At 42.9% G+C, this 21,828-nt stretch overlaps 3 protein-coding genes across 5 annotated transcripts; 2 read left to right on the top strand and 1 right to left on the bottom strand.

Moving 5' to 3' along the window:
- The first annotated feature begins 1,201 nt into the window (after positions 1-1,201).
- On the top strand, positions 1,202-8,005 carry LOC129589247 (protein mesh-like). The gene is made up of 19 exons (XM_055483872.1): positions 1,202-1,667; positions 2,692-2,822; positions 2,951-3,192; positions 3,264-3,555; positions 3,663-3,831; positions 3,887-4,138; positions 4,206-4,343; positions 4,457-4,658; positions 4,769-4,913; positions 4,988-5,257; positions 5,492-5,627; positions 5,694-5,843; positions 5,935-6,111; positions 6,169-6,305; positions 6,388-6,514; positions 6,579-6,741; positions 6,816-7,147; positions 7,268-7,460; positions 7,526-8,005. Exons 1-19 carry the CDS (start codon positions 1,430-1,432, stop codon positions 7,719-7,721), a joined length of 3,690 nt encoding a protein of 1,229 aa, XP_055339847.1. The 5' UTR covers positions 1,202-1,429; the 3' UTR covers positions 7,722-8,005.
- LOC129589248 (uncharacterized) lies at positions 7,864-14,290 on the bottom strand. 3 transcript variants are annotated; one of them, XM_055483873.1, is made up of 26 exons: positions 14,248-14,290; positions 13,839-14,183; positions 13,414-13,512; positions 13,170-13,281; positions 13,025-13,098; positions 12,791-12,884; positions 12,623-12,726; positions 12,442-12,559; positions 12,255-12,378; positions 12,082-12,189; positions 11,799-12,020; positions 11,638-11,728; positions 11,271-11,551; positions 11,106-11,206; positions 10,904-11,022; positions 10,507-10,600; positions 10,134-10,453; positions 9,840-10,047; positions 9,687-9,720; positions 9,391-9,607; positions 9,208-9,315; positions 9,064-9,111; positions 8,884-8,981; positions 8,634-8,832; positions 8,478-8,561; positions 7,864-8,314 (listed from the first exon to the last, which is right to left on the bottom strand). In XM_055483873.1, the coding sequence occupies exons 2-26, from the start codon at positions 14,091-14,093 to the stop codon at positions 8,165-8,167; spliced, it is 3,462 nt and encodes a 1,153-aa protein (XP_055339848.1). In that variant the 5' UTR covers positions 14,094-14,183; positions 14,248-14,290; the 3' UTR covers positions 7,864-8,164. The 3 variants fall into 3 exon arrangements, with proteins under 3 accessions (XP_055339848.1, XP_055339849.1, XP_055339851.1); XM_055483874.1 differs by having other exon boundaries at positions 13,839-14,158; XM_055483876.1 differs by lacking the exon at positions 14,248-14,290 and having other exon boundaries at positions 8,634-8,820; positions 13,839-14,241.
- A 386-nt stretch (positions 14,291-14,676) lies between these two features.
- LOC129589310 (sister chromatid cohesion protein PDS5 homolog A-like) lies at positions 14,677-21,604 on the top strand. Its single transcript, XM_055484011.1, has 29 exons — positions 14,677-14,876; positions 15,022-15,126; positions 15,263-15,505; positions 15,640-15,726; positions 15,842-15,939; positions 16,093-16,222; positions 16,282-16,362; positions 16,433-16,576; positions 16,644-16,765; positions 16,838-16,947; positions 17,021-17,166; positions 17,239-17,396; positions 17,469-17,582; positions 17,640-17,672; positions 17,737-17,819; positions 17,878-18,002; positions 18,309-18,539; positions 18,607-18,779; positions 18,845-18,980; positions 19,104-19,328; positions 19,396-19,625; positions 19,838-19,958; positions 20,018-20,225; positions 20,302-20,425; positions 20,484-20,613; positions 20,685-20,807; positions 20,872-20,931; positions 21,040-21,157; positions 21,261-21,604. Exons 2-29 carry the CDS (start codon positions 15,055-15,057, stop codon positions 21,329-21,331), a joined length of 3,696 nt encoding a protein of 1,231 aa, XP_055339986.1. The 5' UTR covers positions 14,677-14,876; positions 15,022-15,054; the 3' UTR covers positions 21,332-21,604.
- Positions 21,605-21,828: the final 224 nt, after the last annotated feature.

Here is a 21,828-nt window from a genome sequence, read left to right as displayed (position 1 = left end):
AGTTAGAAGGGTAAACAAGTTGACAAATTTCAAGGGAGCTGATTGAAATGCTGCATGAAACTCAAAGATTTATTGTACACCAGCTGTAAAATTATGCAATACATATATGTTCGCTACAACATCAAATTTGGTCACAAAAGAATCTGATTAATTCCTCAAGAGTCCAGCGGAATTTATATATGCCATGTATTGGCCTTATCTTTTTATTTGCTGTTTCCGCCAGTTCTTTTAGTTTTGTCAGATGTTCATTCAAAATAATGTACATGAAAAAACTTAACACATAAATCAGAAGGTGTGTTATTATCCAAGAACGTAGACGTAACACTTTATGGCCACAGTTGCTCCAGTTTGTAAAGATTCTCGGTGGGTTGTCCCTTAATACAGCTACAATGTATCTTTATCAATATGTAACGACACATCACACGCGACAAAATAATGATGAAATTACACCGTACTTGGAAATGTCTGATCATGATAAGAGAAATACAAAACAATTGTTCACAGAAAAATTTCAAAACAACTTCAGAAACGATCACATTAAGCATCAATTGCTAATCACAGAGAAAATTTGATTAAATTGTATCGGCGCTGTTCAAGATCGATGCCGCATTTCTCGTTGAATTTCAGCTAATCCGCTGGCGAAGATATTCTGTGGCTCGTTTTTCGCCGGTTTCCTGTCGTATCATCTGTCCGAATTCCGTTGTCCCTTAATTAATGCACTCTACTTACGTATCGGTATAAAATGGCATGATAAATTTATTGAAACCTGCCGGTTCACGGTCGCGCTATTTTTTCATGTTACATTATACGTAGCGCTTTATCATTTTTTAAGCCCGTAGTTATCCTGTTATCGCATATATGAAGTGCCACTGCACACCATAGCAAAATTTGATTACTACGTGTGCATCATGGTTAAAAACTGGCCTGCGTGGTTTTCCCAAAATACGGTAACTGTAGTACTTCCGATTATTGCATCTTTGTTAGAGCCCACATGTAGTGGCGACTCTGTTCGTGTGGTATTAGTAATCATGGAGTACAAACCGTAATCTTCAGGTAAGGTCTTCGCAAAGGCATTGTATAAACGAGTCATGAGCAGATTGTTCCACAAACTTTGACCGTTCTCAAGATAAGAGAGCTATTATCAATAAACCCACATATTTGCACGGTGAGTGGCGTATCGTTTAAACATTCGCAATAAAATGATACCTGTGCAACATTTGCAGCATTTCTGTAATCAGTGGAAGGCATTTTGGGCACTGTTTTAGCTGCAATAGTGTTGAGAAACCACCAAGTTTGACTGCATGTTTACACACTATAGTGCGGATATGGTCACACCGTAGAAAGTGTAGTTTTTGATATTTTCCGCTGCACAACTTCCGGTTGTAGTTTTTTCTCTCACTGCCGACAGTATTTGTAACCGGCTCCAGCCATGGAGCGCTGGATGTGGTTGTCGGTTTTCCTGTCCGTGGTATTATGTTACGCTTACGCCCAAATGTTTCCTCAGAATTTACCACCTCAGTCACCAATGAACAACCCGTTCGCCCGGCCTCCCGGAGGGGCGGCTGCGCCGATCACTTGGAATTCCCGTCCTCTGACAACAGGACAGCGTCCAAATCAGGAACGCTATCCAGATCTCAGAAATCCTTATATGCCGCAAGAATACAGAAGTAAGACGCAATTGGGTACTTGTGAGCACCGAGACGTAAATTTTATTCAAATTCGTTTCCCCAGTTTCCAGTTCAGCAAACTGAGGCAAAGCGTTTTTACAAGTTAAAACGCAAGAACTGACAAAAGGGAAATTGGATTTATCCTTATGTTAACTTAAAAATAGGTTAATTTTTAAGGTTTTTATCATAAACTTTGGCGACAGGAAAAGCGCAGTTACTGGGTCTGTGTCAATGATAATTAGTATTACCTGCTTTATTTGGGTGCTTAACCCACGTCGACATAAACAAGTGTTTCGCTACAGAAAATGTTACAGCCGTCGGTATTTTTTCTTTGGACTTTGCTGTCTCAGAATGCCTATAAAACAGCTATATTTCAACAGCACTGTTTTAAAAACTAATATCACTTTCTTTATCTGCTTGAAAGCGCGCCTTAACATCACACCACTGGGTGTTCGCAGGAATTAATACCGGCATTTTACTTGTTGAACTTGTTTTCGTTGGACTTTAAAAAAACAAACCGATTTCAGTATTGGTGTTGTTTCTGATTTATTTCGTATTAGTGATTTTTCTGTACTTGGTGCGAAAGGATTTATTCGCTTCATTCTGAATAAAATTTAAATTTAGCGTTGGCGCGCTGAATCGATTGTGTTCAGCTAGCGAATACCTGTCGTGCCACGATCAGGGAGTGTAGCATAAACGCAAAAGCGACAAATACAGATATGAGCCGAGCGGTGAATAGCTGGCTAGGCCTCACTGCAAAATTTAAGTTGATAAGATATCGCAAAATAAAGTCGTTTTATTGAGTGCAATTGTGAGTCACTAGGAATTTGGGTACAATCACAAAGTAAACAGTATTCGTAATAGAATTTATGCGAAACTGTACATTCTATACAAACACTGATGATAGCACAATGCTCGTACACTTTCTACAACAGAAATTAAGGTGTAAAAGTTAGGCTGCGGTTTCGCTACACGAAAAACAATGCGTGCAAGCATCGTTTGTGACGATTTGATGCCATTTCAGGAGATCCACTTCTTTACTCGTATGGGCATGAATGGGGCGATAAAAGCCCGGAACGACGTGGAGGAGTGACGGAACAGGTCAATATTCCGTTCCGACTCCCGTTTTACGGAGGTGTATACAATTATACAATTGTAAGTGTGACCAGGCATATGCGAACTGCCTAACATGGCCAAGACCAATACTAAGAAAAATGCGATCGTTCGCCGTTGTTTCTCTGATGCAAAATATTAGCAAAATATGTAATGTTTACGTAACTTAGGTTGCTACCGACGGTTTCATCGCGTTTGCGCCGCCCCCACACGGAACTTCCAACAATCCTCAATTTCCTAATCCCAGATATCCGCAGGAGCGTGATCATCCGTTTATCGCGCCTTTTTACTCCAAAACCGGCTTTACGCGCCGGAGCAACGTCTTCTACCGGACCGTCGCTAAAGGTCAAATCGCGAGCACGGCTCCCGGACTGCAAGAACAGCAGAGAAAGCAATATTATGAGAATGACTTGTAAGCCCACACGAAAGAAGATTATTCATTATGTAATCATGTTTGTAGCTGTACTGTGCAACGCTTTACAGGATCTTGGAAATGGCCCTGCGCGATATTCGCTTTGGCATAATTGGTGCCGAGGAATTCGTACCGATTGCCGGCTTTCTGGTTACCTGGAGCAACTTGACATTCGAAGGCAAGGCTTTCGATGATGATAAGCTGGAGACGGAGCCAGTGCCGGAAAATACCTTCCAGCTACTGGTTGTCACCGATGAGGAAGCACGCACGTATGCCATTTTCAACTATAAGGAAGTTAGCTGGACAACGCATTCCGGCGCATATGGTGATGTGCACACTGGTCTCGGTGGTCATCCAGCGCGGGTAATTATTCATTTTTAAGCGAACATACAATGCAAACAAGGTTTCAAGCAGAGTGTAGCGTCGTTATTTGCTTGTTATTTTAATCGTGAAAATAATAATTTTTTCAGGTTGGTTTTAACGGTGGTAACGGCACCGGTTTCTGGGAATTGGCACCATTTTCCAGGGACACTCGTCTGGCTCAAATCGACGAGCGATCTAACGTCGATTTCACTGGCCGATATATTTTCCGTGTTGATGAAGTTATCCAACCAGCTGGATGCGTTGAAGGAGTTTATCGTAAGATCTTCTGAAAAAAGAATTATTCAAAAGGTCACCAGCTTGGGTTTTGCAGAGGGCATGGCGTACGCTGCACCCAGTGGAGGCAGCATGTTGGGTGGTGAAATGATCAACGTCACCGGACCGTGTTTCCTGCCATCGAGTCAGATCCGCTGCAAGTTCGGCCAGTATGAGACGCAGGGCATTTATCTGAATCCCGTCCAGGCGAAATGTATCACACCCATGATGTTCGAAGCCGGTTGGCGTGAATTCGGTGTTAGTGTTGATGGAGGTCGGACATACAATTTCCGAGGAGAATTCTTTGTCGGTAGGAAAATTAGCTAAAAGTCTCCAGTTCTATTCTGCTCACAACTTCAGCTTGATTAAAATTTTAGTGCAACATGGACGAGTTTCTCCGAGCATCCAGCTGCGGGCTATCGACGATTGGTTTCTTGAAAACCCGCCCACGCAACTCACTCTGGAATGGAATCCCAGGAACATGACATGGGCCGATGGTCTGCAAATCGATATTGGTAAGCAAGTGCGGAACGCATATAAAAATAATTCTTCATATTTAGACACTTCTCTTGCAAATTCACTTATGGCGTCTAGCATTTACATTTTATTTTGACCTTTTCCTGGATAGGTATCTGGGGTTATCGAGAAAAGAGTGACAACCCGGAAATACAGTTCCTGGCAAATATTGCCACAAATGTACCGAACAACAATGGTCGTTATCAGTTCGATCCCCATGGACTGACACCTGGTAATTTCCACGCAATATTCACCTACGGATTTCTTCGCATCAACGCTACGGACACGTCGGGAGCGAGTTCTGCCGAATATCCGTAAGTTAATATCTTTAAGGTTTATGATATGCGAAAGTACTACTCATACGATATAATATGTGCACCGCAAAAATGGCTGACAATAAAATTTGGCGAATTTGTTGCTACAGACATCTCTGGTCCGAAACCATACCGTTAGCCTGGTACTTCCGGAAGCAATGGCGAAATACTATTGGTGACGACTATGCCGGGCAGTTCTGTCGCGATTGGTACTACGGCGATCGCGTTCTGCCGCAGTTTATTGGTTATCTCGAGGTAAACACCACGACATATTTGCACTGCGCTATACACCGGTCTGAAGTTTACATAACACCAAATTTACTATCCAGCCATGTCCCTGCACCCTCGCCCAAGCGCAGGCAGATAAAGGTCGTTTCTTGCCGGATTTTGAATGCGACTACGACGGCCGCAGTACGTGCAACCTCCACAAGGAGGCCATTCACTGCGTGCATGGACCGGTGCACCCATTCAATGGAGCCGGACAGGAGTGCTGCTATGATCGAGAGGGAAATATTCATTTGACGCACGATAAAAAGTGGGGTGGATCACCCAATCGCGCCCATCCATGGGGTGTTATTCCATATCGCGAATCCCGTAAAGTAAGCTTAATTTGGTGCTTAACTGCATAAAATAGCTGTATTAAATAAAAATTATGTATAAATTGCAATATCAAAAATTAAATGTTAAGTGCTGATAAAAGTGGTGCCTGTACGAGCATGGAAGTTTTGTAAGTACATACTTATGGATGGTAAAATGCGTGATTTGCGTGCGGACGGAAATGCGTGATTTGTGATTGGTCCGGTGTCCGGTGCTTACATTCTTACACGACATAGGTGCCGTCACTGTCTAACTGGTTCCACGACAATATGCCCTGGTTTTTCTGTTGCCATTGGTCAGACAACTGTGACTATTATGGACAGTATCGCCGTGTTTCGCACGACTGCGTTGGATACCATCCGCCGGGCGCTGGTACGTTCCGCAGCACCCCCAACTGAAAACTATATCAGTCGGATAACAGCAGTATGATTATTGCAGCTATCATCTTTGGAGATCCCCACGTTATCACATTCGACAACATTCACTACGGATTCCACGGAAAGGGTGATTACGTTTTGCTAAAGTCCGATCTGCGACAGTTTCTAATCAATGTTCAAGCCCGTCTGGAACAACCTCCTCGGCAATCTTGTAAGAATATATTACACGGTTACTGTAATCCGGAACCGATCGGTGGAAGTTATTGATGCAATTGTGAAACTTATTTTCTTCATGATTTTAGTCGGTCTGATCAACGCCACGGTGATCCGAGCAGTCGCTATGAAGGAAAACGACTCGGACGTCGTGGAAATTCAGGCGCGTGAGTCGCACAAACGTTGGCGCTACCGCCTCCAGATTCTCGTCAATGGTCAACCGCGCTATTTCGATCGACCGTGGTTGAAGCTGCAAACCTTCAAAGGTGCGCATTTGAAAACCATAAAATTAAATCAGAATGAAACACTCTTCTTCTGTTTAGGCGTATCCATCCACAGTCCTGAATTTAATTTGGATCAGTCTAATTTAGTCGTCCGATTTCCGTCCGGTATTGGTGTGGAAGTACAGGAAGTGCAGGGTTATCTTCACGTGACCTCTTACGTGCCTCGCGAAATACAGGTACCTATGTCCATTACAATGGCTCACATACTTAATACGAAATTTTTTATGCAACTCTCAAGACGAGACAATGCGGTTACAGAATCACACGTACGGCCTATTCGGGAACTGGAGTGGAATACCAGAAGACGACTTGAAAACGGCCAATGGCATCGAAGTACCGGTATCGTCCAATCCGCGGGCAATATACCAAGATTTCGCAAAAACTTGTAAGATACTACAGTGCTTCATGATTTTATTCTGTTTACCATTCAGATATTCGAATTTTTATAGGGCAAGTTCAAAACAATCCCATCACCGGATCATCGTTGTTCCAGTATCGCACGTACCGCGGTGACCTTATGACAAATACTGGTAACCCCAACGAGCGCGGCGAAGAATGGTTCCCGGTTTTCGATGAACCTCAATATCCTCCCGCGAACACAACGCTGAAGATGTAAGTCACAGTGTGATTTGAGTGTTTCTTGACGTGTAAATAAGAAATACACAATACACGCACGAAATAAATAGGTCGGAAGTGGAACAATTATGCGGTCCACCGATACCAGAGAACAGAGAATGCCGGTACGACTACCTCGTGACCGCTAACCGTCACATCGCCGAAGCCACCGCCCAAGCCAAGATCAACTTCACAGCAATGCGCAACAACGGTCTGCGACCGGTGTTAAGCTGCGGCGCCATTTTTACGCCCAAATACGGAATCAAAGAAGGCTACCGTATTACCAGTGGTGCGTCCAGTACTTTCACCTGCATGGACGGCTACTACCTGTACGGAACAGCTCAGTGGAAGTGTCTGCCGGATGAAGGACGTTGGACCTATGGCGAACTTCCGTACTGCATGTGTAAGCTATGCAGCGAAATTCTACCATCAAAATATAACTGGATAAACATTACCTGCTGTCAAATACAGCGTGCGCTATATGAAAGGCTTCGTGGCCATAATCCATTTTCCTGAATTTTAGCATACGGAGAATGGTCCAGATGGGTTGCCGGTACAGCCATGGGAATCGTGTTAGCCGTTCTGATACCTGCCGTCACGGTCATCTTGCTATGTCTCAGCCGGAAACGTTCCGACAGCTCAGGGCGATCGGGAGCAGAGACACGCGCACTAAATTCGCGACCAGCAACCTCATCGGAACTGCCGACAGTTCATAAGTACGAGTGGAAATACTCCACGCTGTGCTAATGATTTTGAAATGCCATTTGTTGCTACGTTGTAGGAAGACAACGACAGTGATAACGTCATACGATACCAAAGAAGAAAGCCCAACCTCCAAGAAAAGCACAATGGAAGCTGATAATAACGTGAAAACGGCGATTTACACCAAGCCAGCGAAAGACATCAGTCCGCCCTACCGACCAAAGGCGTATAGTCCCCCGGGAGCGGGAAGAGGGCCACGTGAAACCAGTGCATAAAATAGCGCCAGTATCGTAATAACAGTCTTATGTAAATCTTCGGTTTACAGTACTAAAAGAATAGTCTCCTTTGTTAGTGTTTTGTACAATTGTTCCAGTTCTCATCCAGTAAATTTCATGTACCGCGACTATTTATAATATGCGCGATGACATATTTTATTTTTTCATCGTCATAGTTTGTTGTTTTTGTGAAATCAGTCAAATATTGTTATAATTTAGTATTATTTGTCAGTCCAAAACCAACTGAATACAACATAATTATGCAAAATGAACGTCAACAGCATCGCCGGCAAACGCTGAACCATTTTTTAAACCAAAGCATCGAGCAAAGCAAAAAGCGACACCGCAATTCAGTAACCTAAATAAACATAACTGTTCACACAAAGAACCCACGAGATTCCCGGTAAATGATTAGTTGGACATTTCGTTTCTCCAATTACTGCTCAGCGGCCTTCGTCAAAATCTCCGTTGCGATCCAAAGAGTTCCCATAATAGTTAATAATATCAAAATCTCCATTACTGCCACTAGCTCCAGATAGGTTTTCCTGTCTGTCATTAGATCTTGCACCAGATGTCTCCAGATTAGCACGCGCCTAAGCGAAAACATAAAACAATGCATAATGCGTTCAACACTATCCGAACGAAAAGCTGTTTCCACACTATGATTGTATTTCACATAGGTAAGGGTTATTACACACAAAAAGAGCTGATCAGTTTAAGGAAAATGTTAAACGCTTATGGTCATGCATTTAGCACCTGTTCGGCTGCAGTTGCCGGACGGCGTAAGTTTTGTCGAGGAACGTCGAACGAATCACCATCTGTTTCGATCAAAAGTCGCTCCTGCAGTAGAGTAATTTGCATCAGCCTATTAAATTTACCTAAGCTGAATCAGTATAATAAACAAAAACGGACTTCTGTCGTATTATTTGCTTGGGCTTGAGCCGATCCCGCATTCCCACCGAAAAAGGACGGCAACGTATGTTGTTGTGGCCCCTGTGACTGTGACGGCGTCAAACCGTCCATTCTTGGTGGCTGCCACAATCCAAGAGAAGCCATCCGCGCTCGCGACGAGTCGTTGCGTGCTGCATCCCATGGAAAGCTGCAGAAGAACCTACAATATTTTTAACAAAAAAAACGGTGCAAAAATTCTATGTATAATTACAGTCTCGCAGACTCCAGTTCTCGTGCACTTCCCATCAAACCCGGCGAAGCAACACTTCGACGAAAGAAAGCATCCATCGGTGCGGAAGGCACCATCGGCTAGAAATTATCAACATCAAATCATAGATCTAGATGCTGCAGCAAAGTGAAATTAAAAAGGTAGGCCAAAAGAAATACCCACCTCAATCGGGTGTTCGGATGAGCCATACCCCACTGTAGCATCGGTCATCTGCATGAATATATGGCGAAATGCATCAGCAACACTTTTTAAATAAACTGCAAACCTGTTGCATTAATCAAAACGGCTTTTGTACAACAACTATACCTGTGGATAAAATGCATTTCCGTAAGCGCTTTTGTTTCCCGCATTTGGTAACATAACACGTGTTGAATCATGCGTTGGCAGACTTTCGACTCCAGTTCCGTATAGGCCCTGAATTTTTGCGAAAATGAATTGTACGACGTAAGTAAATATGTTACGGTAAACATATGTTACAGTATAATTTACCGAAGGATGACGATGATGGCTTTTCTCGTTCTGTCTAGCTTTGTCAAGCTCTGCGGTTGCCAGCAGCCCCAACTGCGACGCTACCGTAGCCCGCGAAGTACTAGACTTCAGAGAGGCAATTGAGTCCAGCATAAAGTGCAAAGAACCCAAATCGTTCCGATAATCTTTCAAGATTTGGTTCATCAGGCTAACCAATCCTTTATCCGTGTGCACTTCACTGTATCAGACAGAATACAGGCAAGGATCACAATTACTGTACGCAGAAGGTCAGAAGCACAAGAGGTTTTTAAGTTCACCTGACAGGTATCTGTGGCGAGTTTGCTTCAGTACCTGAAAAAACTATTATTTTACAGTAATTCTTTTTAGAACAAAGCTGAGCAAAATCAGCAGTACGTATAAATCAGCGATTTTTAACGCCTGTTAACGGATAACAAAAATAAGAAGGCCACCTCTAGTTTGCGATCGGCGATTTCTTCGATCTGGATTTCCAAAGCTGTGACTGAAACCAGGCGGCTTTCCTTCGGAAAACGATGGATTACGTACTGGATAATCAGCGTGGTGTCCAGTGACTGGCCCGCCTTCACATTGTTGTGAAAACGACTCCTGGCGCAAAGATGAAGGGGATACAGCGTACGGATAGGCTTCGCCTTCTCGTCGCTATAACAATTAAAACTTGCATTCGTATTTCGTAACCGACAGTGTTCGTACTACAATTACACCTGTACTCAAACAGAGGAACTAACCTGATTATTGAGCAGTGCAGTGTCTGCATCTAATTCTTTTCGTCCATGCAACCGAAGTGAATTATTCATGGTGGTTTGTGCATCCCTGGCGGCACTTTCGGATTTCTTTCCACGGCCACCGGGAGATTGTCGCACCAGATCCGCTTGAGCCCTACATCTGTCATAGTTTACGGACGGCTTGGATACAAACTGCGCACAACTGTTCAAGATCTTCTGCTGCTCCGCCATAATAACTTGGAGGGATGCCACAACTTCCGGTACAGGCATATCACGGGTCGGTCTGTTTTCGTATGATGGTTCGCACTTGCTCGCACCATAGTCTGAAAAAACCGACTTCCAGTGCCGAAATCACATCAGTCGTTGCACCACAAACCTCTGTCATTTAACACAGGTGCGTGATCCTGATAATTCGATGCACGAGAACGAGTGGAATCATTTCTTCTTTCGTTGGAATTTTTATTAGGCACCTAGCCAAATCAAATCATAATTAACCTTACAAAAACCAATATCAAAATCTGCGTATTAAAACTGAAATCTATCACTGCAAGTCGTCGAATCCACACCACTTCAAATTACTTATATTAGCCTATCAGGAGATCAAAGTAAAATAGCTAAATAGAAGAAAAATTAAAACAGCTTGATTAATAATTACGGTCATGCATGTACATACTTGCTGATATCTACAATATAGATATATATCTATACTTCTTTACCTCATACACGGTGCAGCATGTACATAACAGAGTACTCCGTACACTCCACAAACTTACGCTAAGGTCATTTCGATAACTTGGATTGGTCTGTTTAACCCAATTTTCACTCCGAATCCGGTTATATAAGGGATCGTTAAGGTCCGAATTTTCGCGATCGCTTTCTGACGAATGCTCTTCTAATAATACCAAACAGCTATTCCAGTACGAGTACAGTACTTATACTCCAAAACTTAATCAGTTTCGGATGTTTGGAAAATACCTCGACGCCCAGGTGCGCGGCCCAAACTTTCGGAAGTCCGTCCATGAATATTATCGATCACGAAGTAACCATCGCCAGTTTTAGAGCTTAATCCATATAATCTGCAAACAACCACCAATCAAAATCTACCAACTAACAGATAAAAACGCAACGTAATAAGCCTACTCGTTATGCAGAGCGCCAGTTTCGGAAGGAAATCTACCGTCCGTGGTACGTTGGGAGCGAGGCGAATTGTTCAACATTCTAAGAGGCGGCTGCGAATCTGGTATACACTGATGCCGCACTCCATACGGTTCGCCAGGATAGCGAAATGTAGCGTTCGGATTGCACCATACTGGGTCGTTCTGTCGGAAGGCACCCGGTCCGTAAACTGCCTCCGGTGGCGCCGTTCTAAAGTTCCCGCCGGCAAAGTCCTCACGCGCCCGCTCCTGGTTGCTCAGTGAATTCTAAAATTAAGCCAAATCCAGAATAAGCTGATTTCACAGATGCATATTATTATCAGCAATTCCACCATTGAGCATTTCGACTTTACCTTGCCACTCGAAAACTGCGAACCTACTGATCGAAAACGCGACATGTCCCCGAGGTCATTTTCGACAGTCTGGACGACGGACGATCGTAACCTATAATGATACTGTATATAAAACATTCAAGAACAACTGAAACCGATAAATGAATTAATGATATTCGTACCCTCTCTCCTGTGACGGTGCCAGTGGGTGCGAGCGATACTGACTGGCCATTTCCCGCTGAGATGCCGAACTACTTTGAGGTTTGTGACTTGAATCGGGCGGAATCTCACCACGAGTCACGCCGGCTGCAGGACCACTGGCAGTATTAGCTTGATCCTCACCGGAATATGTACTCAGCTTCTGCTGCATGTTTCGCAGTTTGGCTCTTAATTCAAGCAAATGACTGTAAGCAAGAACGTGTATTGAGGAAAGTAAGGCCGAATGTTGGACGATCTTTGTCGTACTTGACATCGGACGGCGTATCATCCTCACTTTCTTCTTCCTGAGCTGCTAGTGGCATCGGAGCACTGGATCCTGCACGCTCCAAAGCACTTCGCACAACTGTTTGATTCCTAATATACAAATGAACAGCAGTTAATTAACAATAACGATGCGTTTGAAATTAGTATGTACTTACCGTTCCAGTTTTTCCATTGCAGCCAACGTTTTCTCTGCATCGGCAAGGGTAGCATCCAATTCAGTTATACTTTCTTCGTGTCTTTTAATAAGTTGAGACAATCGCGTGCGATCTGAGTTTGTTCCTAAATGATGCATGCGAATCAGTAATGTTTAGAATTAACAATAGTATCAGAGAAAAACCTTACTACAATCTTCAGTTAGCGAATGCAGATGTCTAACGATTCTATCCAATTCTCCTTTACGGACATGAATATCTTGAATGTTCTGCCGTAAAATTCTTGTCGGCTGATCAACCGGCTCACTCTAAACAAAAAAAGCATGAGAAAATTTCAAAGGCTGATGATACTGACTGAAATAATTTTCTACCTGTTCTGCATGCGCGGATTCTTGCTTGGTTTCGACAGAATTCCGGAGTGGCATAAGCTTGATCTGCGGGCGATTTGTGCGGTCTGCTGATGGGCGCTTTCGAACTACGATTAGGACAGGACAAAGATTATGTACGAAAATCAATACCTAAAGAACTGTGAGCAACACCTAAATTTAGAGGTTGTTCCGGACTTTGCGAACGGTTGCGAGTCGCAGGGAGGCGGGGCTTATTTTCGCGCACTTCTTCGTTTCGAGAACGCGTCTGAAATTTGGAAACGAATCACACGAACATTCGCGACAATAATTCCATCTTTCTGTTCACCAGTTTTCATTCAAAGCAAAATGAGGAACAATGAATTCATGCGCTGAATTTATGTAGCATTCGCGAGCAGGAACACGTACCGAGCCAACTTCCGCCATTTGAACCTCTATCGTTTCGCGCTGTGAGTACAATTTCTCCATCATACCCAAAACGTCTAAATTTTCGACAAATAATTATATACACCTATTGCACGCAGACGTCATTAAAATCATACAAAAGACATACTCTGCTGGCCTTCCAAATCTCCAATCGTTTCATATTTATTTAACAGCTCCTTTGCACTATGTTCTAGCCTTTCCAGTTTACGCATTTTGGCCACTAACTCCTCTCGAGCGCTCTGTAAGATCAAATGTGTACAAAAAACCAGTGAACAAGAACCTTAAAAACCCATTCTGGTACATAATAAAACAACACCAAGGTACTGTACATGCGACTATGCTAATAACTATTACTACAGTAAGTGCCGTACCGATTGACGTTCTTCGCCAAGAATATCCGGGAGAAATCCCGATGTGGAACTGCTGGAAGCAACAATCACTGATGGGCTTGCCATATCGTCCACTGCATTCTGTAAATCACCCCAAGTGATAATCAATATTGCATTTTCGTCAAAATGTTGATTTCGTCAAAGTTTCAAAGCCGATTTTAATTATTACGCACACATTCTGAGACTTTCATCAGCACAACTGCGCACAGTAATTTCACGGTATGCGTAGACGAGCATACCGTATGCTAGTCCTGCACGAAGCATAGCTGAAAAACTGAGGAAAAGTCGACGAGCGATATTTTATTGCCTTAAGGCTTAAAGGATTTTACCTAAAATCTACGCTGCAAATTTTCACAAAAAATTACAGAAGTCAAACGAAGTAAACCACAGGAGATATCCAGACTCACTTCGGGTGGTGGCGGAGATTCCACGTTCAAATCGTTTGAGAACAACTCCCCTTCTATATCATTACGCTCGCCACTTCGAACAGGCACCACTAGATCCAACACATCGAATTCTGCACGAAAACCCGTCTGATTGCTCGTGCTGGGTGAAGCAGGGCTGCCTTCCGGAGCATCCATGTTTGTCAAAGAAGACGATGGTTCTGAGTTCCCAGCTTCGTCCGCTGCCTCCTCTCGTCCATCGTTATTCTTTTGCGACATGGTGACCAACTTCGAAAACTATCGATTTTTTCTCCAGTGCTGAATCAGTATGGCAGCCTCAAGCACTAACCGCAAATATGAAAAGACGCACTGAAATACAAAACTAACAAAAGTTGCGAAATTCGAGTAGTGTTACTCAGTAGTCAGTACTCACCATTCGCTTGTTTTGATTTTTCTGTTTTCCTTCGATTTCGTGCCTGTCAGCCTGTGTTTCAAAACCTTACAGTACTCTTACAGGTTCAGCTCGATTTCAACCTACATAACCCATGAATTCCGTGGCTTTGACCTTCAATCCTGCTTTGTTCCTTCACCTCCCGACATTTTTCAGCTACTTAAGTTGCTGCAGCGCTTTTATTCTTGAGAGTCTCCAAACTTTAAAAGTACTAACATGAATACACTTCCACAATACTTCGTGGAAAACGAAATCCAAGAAAAGTTTGAAATAAAAACAACCATAGGATCTAAATTAATTCGCATAAAACCAATTCCCTGTAGTTTTTAAAGCGGAAAAGATAACCGCTTCCCGCTCCTGTGTGGACTACGCTGACTGTTTAAAATTTCCTAGCATGTTGTCCACGGCAGTGGCACCTTGTCCATTTGACATTATTGTAATAACCGAGATCATTAATTTTATGATTAACTTTGTTACTCGCAGCTTGCTTTTCAAGTTTTTTTCCAATTACGAGTACTTGCGGTGGTTTTTTCTAATCGGAGCTTTAGAAACTGGAAACTAAATCGTTTTGGTTTACCAGAATACTTAACTGGATAGATGCTGCTTGAGAGGTACATGTATTGGTACAATATGGAGTCTTGTCTGTTTGCGTGCTCTAATCGTGTTGTATATGTAAATAATAAACATGTATTCCTGTGGCTGTCGTTCGACGGATAACTACCACGTCCTTCATGCTGTGCACGCTTGCTTTTTCAGCTCCTGATCAACCGTTGAAGGACCTACAACAAGATGCCTCGTGCAGAAATTAGCCTGGAAGTACCGCCTGATCTTCCGAATGATCAGCTGCGCCAACGCCTGAATGTGAGTCCAGTATGCCTGTTGGCTGTGGTGAATTGGGGATTACAGATTATGCGTTATCTGGCTGGCACGCTGCAGCTGGCCACTTACAGCTACTACTTTAGTACTGTTAATACCTTGAATAATTGTGTCTTTACAGGAGGTTTTTAACAAACTCCGGGAGGTTGACAACAGAGCTAGCAGTCATCGCATCTCGAAGCGGTTGGCCGAGCACTACGCACAGGAGGCTTTTCTCCGTCATGCGGACGACGAAGTGCGCGTGCTGGTGGCCGCCTGCCTCGCGGAATTCTTCCGCATCTTCGTGGGCACCACGGACGATGAGATGTCGAGTCAGGGTGTTCCTGTGCACCTCGGTCCGTTATCCGATTTGGATTTGTTGAAGGTAGAGAAATCACCATTAGTAATTCGATTTTCAGACGTTTAATCGTGGTGCGCTTAATAAATTACGGCTTGCTTGGTATTCCATGGCAGCTCATAGCCTAATTAATGATATACGGCGTTTTTTTTTCTTTGCAGAATGTCTTTACATTTTTCATTGAGAACTTGCAACAATTCCTTGTTCGCTCCAGTCCGTTTTATACCATGGCCTTCCATGTGGCGCAGGTCGGTGTTTGGTGATTTGTTTGCATTGCTTTATCCTTTATGATTGTATAACTTTAACAAATATGTCACTTTGTGGTAGTAAAATGTATCAGTATTTTGATTGATTCTGCTGCAGACCATGGCAGGAACGAAGGCGTTTATGTTGATTTTCAATCTGGAAGACCAGCAGCCTCTGCTGGAAGATCTGGTGCAAATGTTTTTCCATGTTATAGGGTGAGAGTGCGTTAAAAGCAACATCCTTATCAAATGCAGAAACGGGAGTGCTAAACTGAGCAGTGCTAAACTGCTAAACTAAACTCTCGTCAAATCACTATGAAATCCAAGAATTCGGCGTTATTTTACTACGTAGAATTTGGTTTTCTTTAGGGACAAGCATAGCCCCGTCGATCGAATGACGTTCCTGGAGATAATGAGCTCTCTTCTTGGCGACGCGGAGGTGATGCTTTCTCGCAACTTACTGCGTACGATCCTGCAGCCGTTGACGCCTGATGCTAAAGTACGTGCATGACGATATAAGCTGGAAACTGATCTGATCTGTTATTTGTCTCCATGCAGCGACAACAGCCCAGCGCATACGCATTGGCCAAGGAATTGCTGAAGCGAATTCCAAAAGGAATTGAACCATGCATTGGCACGGTGCGTAGCTAACTCCATGTTGCATTAATTATGGAGTCTTTTTATGTCTGACTGGATTACTTTTCTGCAGTATTTTATCCGGTTGATCACATTTGAGGATGCCACGGAAGCCGGCGAGATTGGAGATAATTTATCCAACGTTGTGCTGGAGCTGTTCAACATTTCCCCGGCCCTGGTTACATCGTCGTATCGATATGTGGAACTTCAGATTAATGTATACAATTTGTTGCACACAGGTATACATTTGTCTGATGCTTTTTCATGGGCGTTTTGCTGTTTAGTCCGCTGAGATGAAAAACCGATTGGAAAGTCTCTGTTTGGTGGGAGAAATCTTTGGTTCGCGAAACTTCTCGGAAGTGGCACCTGGCGAGAGAGATTTGCTGTTTAGATTGGCATCTGCACGGTAAAGCGATATAAGAACTTTTCTCATCAAGTATATATTTGGTTTCTCATCAGCATTCTGGCTTTGTTTTAGGCTGCATGACATTGATGAGAAGGTTCGCCTGCAGGCTGTCAAAACGGCCATTAAATATATTTGCAACCCAAAGGATGTGGATGATAAATCGCGCTTGAAGGATTATATTGGTGGGCGGCAGTTAATGTTGTGCCTTATTTTAAACGAAACTATTGATATCGTATTTTATTTTTCGGTCTTTAGAACGTCTTGGTGAATCGTTAATGGACCCCAGCACTCAAGTGCGCGCGGAAGCAGTAACAGCAGTTTGCGAAATATGCCTTGAAGTTTTGGATTTGATTCCCATTAGCATCATTGAAGAGCTTGGAGAAAGGATTCTGGATAAAGAGGTACGTTATAAAACATGTTTTTACCAAATTGCTTGTGTGATTGGGTTAATAATTAGACGCGATGTTCTGCAGCGCTCTGTTCGGGATCATGCTTTGACTGCAATATGCAACATGCTTGGGAAACTAATGTATGGTACGAAGTCGCTGCCAAGTGGCGCAGACCAGGTTCGTTCTGGAATCGGCCCCTTGTTGCCAGCTTTATTTGATCGTGTTCGGATGGTTCCTGAAAAGTATGACGTTTCTTTTGCATTTCACTGTCACTGAATGCTGTCACTGTTACTAACATTTTCATTGAATTACAGAACTGTAGCAGAGATGAAAATACACTCTATTCTTCTACCCCTGAGCGCGAGCAGACAGGCCTTGGCCAATCATCTGCTGTATTTTTATTGTTCTGCAGGAGATCCAGGAATGAAGTAAAGCTTTGTAGAATAACTCTGTTTTCAAAGAGTGCTCAGTTGTTCTTTTCATAGGTTCATTGAAGATGTTCTCGATCGAGGATTGAAGTGAGAAATCGCCTTTCACTTTTATTCGCCTCTCACTTTAAGCTAATGGGGAACTTTGTTTTAGAGCTCGTCGGTTTCTGACGGCTTTTGTGGCGGCAGACCGCGATGACGATAAAAAGCGCAAGGAGAACAAAGTGCCCTTGATAAGTATGTGATTTGTATCGCGTTCAGTTTGCACTGCCACAAATTCGAGCTTTATTTTTAGAATTGTTTCCTGAACTGGCCCCTAATTTTGATGACCTCGCCTCACGTTTGGCAGCTGACTTCAGATTCCTCACTTTGGCAAGAAATTTCACAAACTTGGAAGTCGATAATTTAAAAGCGGCTATGGTACGTCAGTAATTACGTATCTAATTCTAAAAATGTATTCTTTGAAGTGGTTTAGTTGGCACATACAGAAATCTGAAATCTGCAACAACTGTGGAGGTGTGTATGGTACTGTAACCGCACTCCTTTACATTAGATGTACAAAGTTTGGAGCAAGTGCTAACAACATCATTCTAAAGATTATTGATTAGCCCTAAATTAGAAATATTTATCGAGCAGTAGCTGAACTGTAACTTACAAGAATACTGTAACATCTTAGTACAAAGTCACTACAAACATCGCGGTTAACTGGGGTATTGTATCCCGCAGGATGAGCTGTTGAAATGTTGCGACAAAAATTCTCCTGCGCAGTCCGTAGCCAAGCGGTTATTTGAGATAATATCACCATTTCGTTTGTCTACGAAATTATGCGAATGCCTGCACAGCACTGCCATGGACATATTAAACGACCATATAACCGATGCGGAATTCCTTTGCCATTCCGTTGCTCTTCCGATTCAGCCTGAAATACTGCGGCAGAGGAGTGCCAGATTGATCGAGGTTGGCGCTCTTAAGCTGATGGTAACCATTTTTGAATATCTTCTTATTTTACAATGTGTTTGTTTAGTTTATTGCTAAACGTTTTCCTGGTGGATTTGCACGAAAAGCAGTTTTGGAGCGCGCCTTGAAATTCTGGAGTGATCGGGACCCGGTCGTCTCCCTCAACATCCACCGTTTATTTGCAAATTGTGCTTCCGAACTGCGGTCTAATGAACTCTCTTCGAATTCAAAATTTATTGGGTATTAGTGTAAATCATTTCTGGCATTTGATAATAATAAAACAGCGAAAATTTTAATTTTCTTAGTGATATTTTGGAAAAAGCCATGGAATTTACTGCGCAGCCAACAGTTTCCCTTGTTCCTCTCCAAGGAAAATATGATGTTCGGTGTGTTGACGGAATTTCTGCCGATAAAATCGAACACTTTAAGGACATTCTGACGGTAAGAGTACATTCTGTTACGCTTCCGTCGCTTGATTGCCATGCGGACTGATGATCTTCGTAAAGTTTTACTGGTTGTGCATAAATATTCGTGTACCGCTAATAGTGATGCGTGAATTTTCAGTGGGCCACAACAGCTCTGCAGAGCGATGAACTCGAAGACACGGACAGAACTGTCGCTGTTTGCGCTTTGGGAGAAATGGCTGCATTAACCGGTGGAGAAAACGAAGAAAATATGCAATATTCTCCTAGACGAAGTGAGACCCAGCTGCAACTAATGAACCAATTCAAAAAGGATCTCCTCAACACCTTCGAACATACCGTGCTACCACAAATCAAGTTTGGCCAGGTGAGCACCAGTTTTACCATCCACCATGTCGCTAATGGATTCACAACGTAAAGGTTACTTTGTTTAGCTGGAGCCGGCAGCCGTTCTCGACGATGATTTGTGGTTTGAGCGGGATGGTTTGTCGGGAAGCGTTTCGTTTGTTGTATATGCCATAAAAGCATATGGGAAGTTTTGCCGGGGTTACCAAAGTTTTCTGCCGGTGAAGAAAGACACTATGTATCCCCCATTACTGCGAAAATTTATTCACAAACTCCGAGAGGGCGTCTTAGAGACCTCTCGGCATTTGGAAGATCTAGAGTACGTTAGTAAAATAATACAAGTGCTTTTTGCGTATGATTTGTTAATCTGAAATATTGATTGATATCGAACGATCTGTAGAACTATCTGATTCTGTTTATAATTCAAGAAAAGTATCGAAATTCTCACTTAATTTAGGCATATCACTTAATTTAATGTAACTATAATGAGCTGAAGGTTTTACGGGATTGTAATTGCATTGTGTATTGCAGCACCGTATCGCAGGATCACATTCTGCTGACAACTGCCATTCAGCTTTTGAAAACTCTGCCGCTCTTCGATCAGGAGCACTGCGCGGTTGAATTGGCCTATGTACTGCAGGTGCTTCCCCAGGTGCCGACCGTACAACCTACACGTTCCTTCAGTTAGTCTTATTTTTGCTTCGTTTATAGTTATTCTACAAGGAATCTCAGAAACAGTTGGTCCAGTATTTGATGGAAGCAGGAATTGGCCAACCTTTGTCCGGAGTGTTTTTGGCTCTGGTGGCTAGTGGTGCACTGCATCCAGATCCCGATGCCTTACGCTTTCGCGAAATGATACAGAGCCCGTTGATAGCTGTTTTTCAACATCTGCGCAAACGAGTTCAGCAATCTGGTGACAGTAAGTTTGAGCTGGTGTTGTCGGTACCCTGTTGCAATAGTAGGGTGGTAATACTTTCCGCATTGTTGTTTTTCAGAATTTGCCATCTTTCAACCCGAACTATCGGTTGTTTTTCTGCTCCACATGCTGATATGCTCCAAAGAATTCAAAGATCCAGACAATCTGTCTGAATGCTTTCCCTGGTTGGAAAAAATTGGACCGTAAGAGAAATACGATTCGATAAAATATTAAATATCGATGAAATACCAAAATTTGTAGAGCGATTTACTGCCTTGTTGACGCGCTCGTGACTGAATGCCAACAGTTTTCTCCTGGAATTCTCGCACATGTGATTCATTTAGCGAAACACGCGCATGTTAAGGGCCGAACTGGAACTAAACTGGACCAGGTTTAATATTTGTTGTTCAACCTTGCCATTTTTTCTATGATATTTTAACGGACTTTGTAATTTGTACACAGAAATACTACGTTTTGTGCGATTTCACAATGGCACTCCTGGGAAAACGCTGCCTTAACCCCAATGCATCGTCTCAAAGCGTAATTGTGGGACAGCTCCCAGAGAAGTTGTTTGAGATCGATAAGGTTCGATTTGAAATGCAAATTATTATCTGATCATGATAAATACATATTTATGGCAATTTTGCAGAAAATGTACGACCAGGAAGAACAGACGTATTTCACTACACCCGTGAATGTTAGTCGTAGGGTGAGTAGTTGGCTTTTGAAGGTTGTTTTCTTCATTGTGTGAAAATTTTATGTCGAAGATTGGAAGATTGTCGAAGATGTCGATTTTATGCTACCTTACTGGGTATAGGGAGATGGCACGGTGCGAGTGTGGATAGGATCTCGAGAACAGAGTATTTCTAAAGAATCTGACGGTCACGGCAGCACGAAGAAACGGACCAAACGTTCACGGGCTACGGCCTCTGGGCGTAAGTGCAGTTTTACTGCTCGCCTAATATTTGTCCCTTTGTACTGAATCTAACGGTTCCTGTGAACGACAGCCTTTATTCTTATTTCTTACCCCTTTCTTAGGGAAGCAATTGTCCAACACATCTATATCCCGAGATTCCACCCTGGAAAAAGAAGAGATGGACGCTGAATAAGTTTTCCTTGTTTCTTCTTATTTTAATGTTTTAAGTTTTGATTTAAACTGGTTTTGTGAGTCATCGTTGACTTTGCTTTCAAGTTAAATTAATGTATTCCTGACGTTGTTTTGAAGATTTTCGAACTGGTCATGGCAGACGCTATGCCAGTCCCGTTTTTACAGAACCGTTCCCTGTAAACGTCTAATGCGGCTTACTTGTTAGCATCGCTGGAATGAGCCAGTGAGTAGTAGTACTCAATAAATGCATAATGTAGTTTCACAGTAATTATCACCTATCTTCCTGATTCTGTGACTTTGTATTATTGACCGTGAATGACTAAATTATGTAACGGATTGCCCCGCTTGGGCCGGCTTGCTTTTTAAAGGTTTTATTTAGGCTTTGAGCATTCACTAAAAAAAGAATTACGTAATTCAGTTATAAGACATTACGTAATTCAGTAAAGAATTCAGCTATAAAGACATTTGAGAGCACTACGTAACCGCACGCCCAGCGGT

This window comes from Paramacrobiotus metropolitanus, unplaced genomic scaffold, assembly GCF_019649055.1.
Source record: "Paramacrobiotus metropolitanus isolate TYO unplaced genomic scaffold, Prichtersi_v1.0 Parri_scaffold0000034, whole genome shotgun sequence".
NCBI classification, from domain to species: domain Eukaryota; kingdom Metazoa; phylum Tardigrada; class Eutardigrada; order Parachela; family Macrobiotidae; genus Paramacrobiotus; species Paramacrobiotus metropolitanus.
This window is presented reverse-complemented; position numbering and strand designations above follow the sequence as displayed.